General features: G+C 38.3%; 1 protein-coding gene across 5 annotated transcripts in view; it reads right to left on the bottom strand.

The window, feature by feature from the left end:
- Nucleotides 1-1,192: 1,192 nt before the first annotated feature.
- Nucleotides 1,193-7,553, bottom strand: part of LOC126482335 (RNA-binding protein Pasilla) — a 92,571-nt gene continuing 86,210 nt past the window's right edge. For all 5 annotated transcript variants that reach the window (XM_050106403.1, XM_050106398.1, XM_050106400.1 and 2 more), the window contains one exon: nt 1,193-3,584. In XM_050106403.1, the coding sequence (XP_049962360.1) occupies nt 3,105-3,584 (480 nt within the window). In that variant the 3' untranslated portion in view covers nt 1,193-3,104. The remainder of the gene's footprint in view (nt 3,585-7,553) is intronic.

The following is a 7,553-nucleotide window of genomic DNA, read 5'->3' as shown; positions in this document are numbered from 1 at the left end:
GTTACAGGGTTATTTGGTAACCGTGATAGCGTTACGGAGATGTTTAACAAACTCAAGTGGCAGACTTTGCACGAATATATTGCTTCCCCCTACTTATACCTCCCGAGGAGATCACGAATGTAAAATTAGAGAGATTCGAGCGTGCACGGAGGCTTTCAGAGAGTCGTTCTTGCCCTCCGCCACACACCGTTTGGTGGCTTGCGGAGCATAAATGTAGATGTAGATGTAGAACCCTCCACTCATCTGACAAGAACTTGTTCTTCCTTCATCCGCACTTCACTAATTCCTAACATCAACCTATCCAATCCTCTAAATTTTCTAACCCACAGACCCAACTGAAGAATCTAACATTTCACACTATGATCTGCAGAGCACCAGATCTGTTGTTTCCAATGGCAACATCCTACTGAGTAGTCCCTGGCTAGAGGATGGCATCATCATTAAAACCTGCACTAGAGCTACATGTCCTCAGGAAACACAACAGCTGTTGTTTTTCCTTGCTTTCTGCCATTCACAGTGCAAATCCAGACTGTAGCCCTTGCAACTACTGAAAAGGCTGATGGCTTTCCAGCAAACATGATAGTCTGCCCACTCCACAGATACCTCCTCTGATGTGGTTGCACCTACAGTATGGCTACCATCTACAGGTATTGATGCACCCAAGTTGCCTCTGTGGCGACACCCATAGCTCACAGGATAAGCTTCAGGACGAGGAGTTGAAAGACACACACTGGACATTAATAAAAAAAAGTCAACTAAAGAAAATTCCTCGAATCAGCAGAAAATGTGGTATATAAAGCAGAAACTCCGTTTGCATTTTACAAATTTAATTTTTCACTTACAAAATTCTTCTGCCCAACTCTTTTAATCCTTGAAACCAGTTTGTGTGTGTGGGTGTGTGGGCGTGCACACACGCTAAATGTTATAAAATGTATAGTTGTGTCTTATGATTCCCAGCAATTTTCATCCACTGCAGTTAATTGCAATGATCAGTTTTGACAGCCATAGTCAGATAGATTCCTACTACTCCCCATCCTTCAGGTACCAATTTCAGAATGTCCGAAAACTTTGTTATTTGGACATAAAATAAATAAATAAATAAATACACATATCATTAAATACTAACATAGACAGCTGCTGTTCACTTAGCAACACAGTTATTTGTCATATTACTAAAAATGCATAATGCACATAAAACTCATATCACGACATAATGCTGTCATGAAATTTATTTTTAATGAACCAATGATTTACACATGAAAATGAGTTTTCTTTCTATAAACATCTTCAAACATGCCATCCTTTTTACAAATATAAGATTTTCCAAAATATTTCAACAATTTGTATCAATTAGGGAAATGTGAATTACTGGAGAACTGAACAATTCAGTCTACTTAACAAGACATGTCCAAAGTAACAAAACAATCAAGTACTTGAAGTTCCAGAAAATGGAAGTACGTCACTCTGTATTATGCAAGAACAGATAATAAATATAATGGAATTGACAAATGAATGACTATGTAAAATGGTATTACATAGTAAAAATATATACACACATACATAACATAGCAATCATTTTGGCTTTTATTACTGCGTAGCCAAAATACCCAGGCCTCCATGTATGGCACCAAAGTCTAATCTCCCCCCCCCCCCCCCCCCCAAAATAGAAAACAGAGTTTCTAATTGTTGTATGCACCATAATGAGTCAGAAAAATTATATCATCCATAGTTCACTTACTTAAAACAATTTAATGAACAGTTAATGATATCTTAGGTCCTCAAATACATCTATTTTCAAATAAAATAAAAAAAAAAAAATCAAGACATCTAGAATGAAAATTTTAAATAACTCTTAGGAACATATTAGAATTTATAAAAATGGAAAAACAAAGATCAACAAGAGATTTCTTGCTCACATATTAATTTTCTCACAATTTCTTGCTTCCAAGAAGCACTGTACAACATACATAAATAGTGTATAATTTTAGAGAAACCTTTCTGGAAAATTTCCACCAACTAAAATTACTGCCAAACAGTCATGATCTTTGTGTCAGTAAGGCAAGTTGTTCTCCTGTACACTATCTATAGCTTAATGGTAATAATAATGAAAGGTACTGACAATAAAAATATAATGGTAACTTGACATTGAAGATACTCATCTATACAGTAGTTATCACATTTCACCAATGAATCTGATAATGATAAAACACTACAACTTGAAAAATGCATATGGACGTCATAACTCACAACAAGGATGCGAGTTCCACTCATTTCCCAACACCATGATTAATGTTATGAGAAAACACGACATGCTATTAAGCACAGAGAAAACAGAACCATAATCCCTTGTGGAAACTACCTACACAAATACTACATCAATGCAGCTAACACAAACACTTTATCAAAGGATTGTTGTCAACAAGGGTGCAGAATGTTCATATAACACTGAAATATATTTATCACAGAACAAAGATTATCAGTGTGCTACCCATACAAGGCAACTTTCCGCAAACACTTCATCCACTGAACACACTCCACAAAACTCCACACATTCATCCCTTAACAGATCTCTCTCATGAGTTAAACTTTATTGTATAACCTGTAACAGTGATGCAATGATGTGACATTGAATGTACAACAAATGCTCATGAGTGGAAAAAATGGGAAGCGTTAATTATGAGCAGGTAAAAATATTTCTATGTTTAAAGTTAACGAATGTCATGTCAAAATAGACTGCCCAATTACTTACAACAGACTACAACCCGAGAACATTTGAAAGAAATCATTTGCCACAAAGTACATTAATTATTGTGACAGGATTGCATGTAAGAAAAAAAGGCAGCTAGCTACATAATCACAAATGGGGTGATGTGATACATCTGAATACATATATTTACAATACATTACAATGAAGAATGCACATGAAATTAATGTGTAACAAATTTACCAACATATGTCATGTAATTATGGAACAACTGACAATTTTCTGCAAGTGTTTTGCTTGCTGCCTATTCTGCCAAAATGACGGTGCCAGCAACCGCCTTGAAGGAAATTAAGTAATAGCTCAACTTTGTGTTTTAAATTCAAAGCTATCCTTGCCAATGTTACTGCAGAATAGGACCTAGAGATCCATGCCTAGCCCGTTTGGCTTCCTCCTCACTTACTCTTTGCTCTATGAGGTAACGGGCATTGGTAATGGCATTTGGTGTTCCGGATATTGTCACAATACGGTTCCTAGTGCCAGGTGCGAATGTTCCTTTCTTTGATATTTGTATGCTTGCTCCCGACAGATGTTGGATTTCAACAAGTGCACGGCCACCAGGACCCAGTATTGCACCTACAATGCTTTCACTTATTTCCACGTCGACCTTCTTGTGATCTGCCTTGAGATCTACACCCGCTCCCTTTAGCAGTGGTGAGACTGCACCACCTGTGCCTAACCCAAACGAATTGCTGTTGAGAGATGCAGGTGAGGCCACACCTGGAGAGCTCGCTTGTCGCCTGAAAGGATCGTAGCCATCACTTGGGCAACCAAAACGGTCAGTGGAGCGTGGTGTGGGACTGGGGCTGCCAATTGCTGACACCTGTATCAAGAGAAATTTAGGTATCGTTATTGCTATTAGTATGATTATAATAAAACATATCCAGTTACACAACTTCCAACATTTCTGGTTTTCCAAAATTACTAAGTTCTGCAAAAATGTAGCACAGCTGAATGACAATTATTACAAAAACCACCACAATGATATTCTTAAAATATAATGCACAAAATGAAAGGATGGCTTTCCTTAAAAACAGCTCTACTGTTCCCTGCATCATACTTTACTAAAGAATAAATTTATCTTATTTACAGCCTTATATCGTGACACATATAGAATACATTGTAGAGAGAAACGAGATATTAAAACAGCTTTCTTAATTTGCCTCATCTCAAACCTGCAATAGTTATCAACACTACCAGATAAATGCCTAAAACAACTTACTATCTACCTCTTCTGTACTTAACCTCTGCACAAGCACAGGTAACAAACATTTCACCATGCTATGTGACTTACAGAAAAAAATCTCTTCATTATTAGAAAATATTAAATTACTAAAGAGAAACTGACATGATAAACTAAGTACACAGTTAACTTCCTTACTTTGGAAGGCTCGATTTTAAAACAAACAAAATAACCAGGCTGCACTTTTATTTTCAATCACTCTACACTTCTACAACCGCAGCTGCAAATTAGCAACTACTACAAAACATTTAAACTATGTAGATGCCCTGGCTGTAAAATTTTGATTTTCTATTAAATAAACATGTTTCACTGAGATGTTTCGATGCTACTTCAGACAGTGAAAGCTTCGGTGTGCGCAGCCAAGATCTGAAACTTTTTTACCCCACTGATGATTACTGTTGCAAAAACCTGTAAACTTTAAGTTATTCCTCATAAAACACTCACTGCTAAATTACAGTGTGGAGTGGTAGTGTTTCAGAAGATGAGTAACCCATACCGAAACATCATATAAAATGCAGAAAGCATTCAAAGGGATAAATCCAACAACAAACAAAAACCAAAGATAGATAAAATTACCATCAGTCAAGGTCTAGTGTACTGCTGTTCCACAAACAACACAATAACAAACTTGATGCACTTTGATTCAAAAAGAATATTTAGTGAATTTCTTCCTATCCACAATAAAACAACATTGAGACAAGAATCTTTCACTTTCATTGCACTAATAATCAAATGTAACAGGCTCATTTATTACCACTTAAACAAATGACAACTATGGAAAACACCTTATGTACAACATATCAAATCCATTTTAATAGGTAACTGTGGAACTGCAAGAGTTAGGAGGAGGATAAAACATTTTTCAAATGATGTCCTTCCTTAGAGCTTGTTGCCGTCTCCCCCCTCCCCTCCACACACATGCCTACATCATCCTACTTGTCTATGCTGTACCAGCACTACAGCTTGACTGGTTTAGGGGCTGTATTGGGTGAGGGGAAAGAAGCAGAGAAAAGGAAAAGGAAAGCAAGAGTGGCTGATGGCTGGGAAAAGGAGGCAGGAAGAACAGAGGATAGGAATGAGGTACCAGTGAGCTCACTCTGGCAAAGGCAGGAGGGGACTTAAGACTGGTTCACAATGACATGGGGTAGGGGATTGAGAGGGGTAGACGGAACAGAAGGAGAGAGAGGGACTTGACAGGAAGACGATAGTGAAGTGGGGGGAGGGGGGCATCGAGACATAGGTGGTGGTCAGTGTGGGATGGGGGTAGGGGAGAATGAAGCCAGGACGCGCAGCATCAAATTCTATGTCGTAAGGAAAAATCCCATGGATGTAGTTCCGAGGAGATGGTATTTGGGTGAAGATCCACGTGGCATGTGTTGTGAAGCCACCAGTGAAGTCTAATATGTTGTGCTCAGCGGCTTGTTCCATCAATGAGTAGTCAACTCTGCTCTTGGCCACAGTTTTTTTGGTGCCCATTCAGTGTAACTTCAATGGCAGCTTCACAGTCCAGGCCATAAGGATCCTCACCACGAATATCAGCTCCTTTGAGCTACAAAGATGGAATTTGACCTTACGACACATTTCTTGATCTTTCAGTCCTCCTGGTCTCAATAACCCCCCCCCCCCCTTTGCTACTCATTCTACTCACACCCTCCTGTCCAGTGGCTCTACCTCCCCCTCCCACATCACCACTCTACATCATGGTGCACTATCTGAAACTCTGCCTACCTGTCAGGGCAAGCTCACTGGCACCACATTGCCGCTGATTGCATTTGCTGCCTCTTCCAGCCATGATCTACCTTTCTTCCCCACTTAGATTCTCGCCATCACCCACTGCATATGAAGCAACAGCTGACCCCAGTCAAACTGCAGTGCCAATACATGTAGCTATGAAGGAGGTGTCCGAGTGTAATTGTTGTTTGTTATTAGATTTTTCCAACACGGTAAGAAGTTCATATGCCCAAGAGTCAAACAAAATATTGAAAAACATTACAAGAGCAATATTTCTGTTTTTCACCTCAAAGCTGACACATTCTTATTTTGACATTTCCACAAATGATTGATTTGGTAACTTTATACTGAATGCTCTTACATAAAGTTGCCATCATTGACACAGGAACACTTTTCTCAAATTTCCATTCAACAGCTAGATAACTTTCAGCTTGTCCACATGAGCAAATCAACCGCCAAATGAAATGAAAATACCCTACCAGCTGTTCACACTGATGAGTTTACAATGCAATTGTGGTATATCCTTCTCCAAGTCATTGATATGTACATAACATGCATATAATTCATAAAATTAAATTAAATGGGGATCAGTTTCTCAAAACTGTCTCTTCAGATCTATGTGGTTTGCTTCTTTCATTACTTTGCAGCACTTCAGTTGTGCAGATAACTGTGTAACCATTTTCTTTTACTGTTAAGTGGCTTAGGTGTAAAGTGTCAGATCACTGATCCTGGTCAGTAACAAGATTTTAATCTCCCACTTCTGGCTTGCTCATCAACGTGAAAAATACGAAATTGCAATGGGGTTCAAAATTCAAATTACACAGTACACCCCCCCCCCCCCCAAACTCACTTGGTAAGTCTGATCAGAAGGCTGGAAGGAAGGTAAAGCTGCTTTTTTGCCTTACTATCACTTAAAAATGCCCCTCCCCCAAACACACACACACACACACACACACACACACACACACACAGTGCCTTTCATCAGTTGAAACTCAATTTGTACTTCGTCTGTTACTTGCATTGCTGTTCACCTACAAAATTTCTTAATTCAGTACCCTTTTAAAATTTCCGACATATTTTTGTTTCTATTTGCCTTATTTTTACTTCTGCCATAGACTCACTCTTGATGATGATCTTTCGGTTGCTGGCATCACCATCCTTACTCATCAACCTCATTTCAGGTTGTGTTATCTTCTGTGTGATTTTTCATGCTATGTCAGTCTGTAAACTACTTATATATTTAAACAAGGTCAATTTTATTCCAGTGATACATTTCAATTATCTTCTTTATGTTTGACTGCAGCACAGCCATCAAACATTTAATTAAAGATATCACAATTCCACTGGGGCTATCATCTGAATAAAATTTGTCATTGCTCTTGGCAGATTTGAACTACATGATCGTTATCAACTGTCATATACATCTAATTACGTACACAGTGTGTAAAAAAATGCATATACAAATTTATAGAGTTATTAGAGGAGGTAAAAGAAACACTTCTACTATGTGACACAAATGTCACGGGTGCACCTTTACCTTGCTAATGGTCCTTAAAAAGTTTGATGCAGGACTTCCCTTAGGCCACTGTTCATAGTTGCTTTGACTGTTTTGTATCCAACATGTTGACATTGGAATCTCATTTGCAACAAAATTACATCATATTACTAGGAAGGATAAGCTTTCGTTATTGTTTATTATGTAGTGTTTACATGAAAGTTCTTACTGAAGTTTACAGGTACTTTAAGGTTGATTACACTCTAACCGTCTTAGCTGGCACGCATCTCATTTGTGGGCAGGCACAATGCAACAGTCTAGCA

The sequence above is a fragment of the Schistocerca serialis genome, chromosome 5 (assembly GCF_023864345.2).
Source record: "Schistocerca serialis cubense isolate TAMUIC-IGC-003099 chromosome 5, iqSchSeri2.2, whole genome shotgun sequence".
Taxonomy (NCBI): Eukaryota; Metazoa; Arthropoda; class Insecta; order Orthoptera; family Acrididae; genus Schistocerca; species Schistocerca serialis.
Note: the sequence above shows the minus strand (reverse complement) of the source record. Positions and strands in the feature narration are given on the sequence as shown.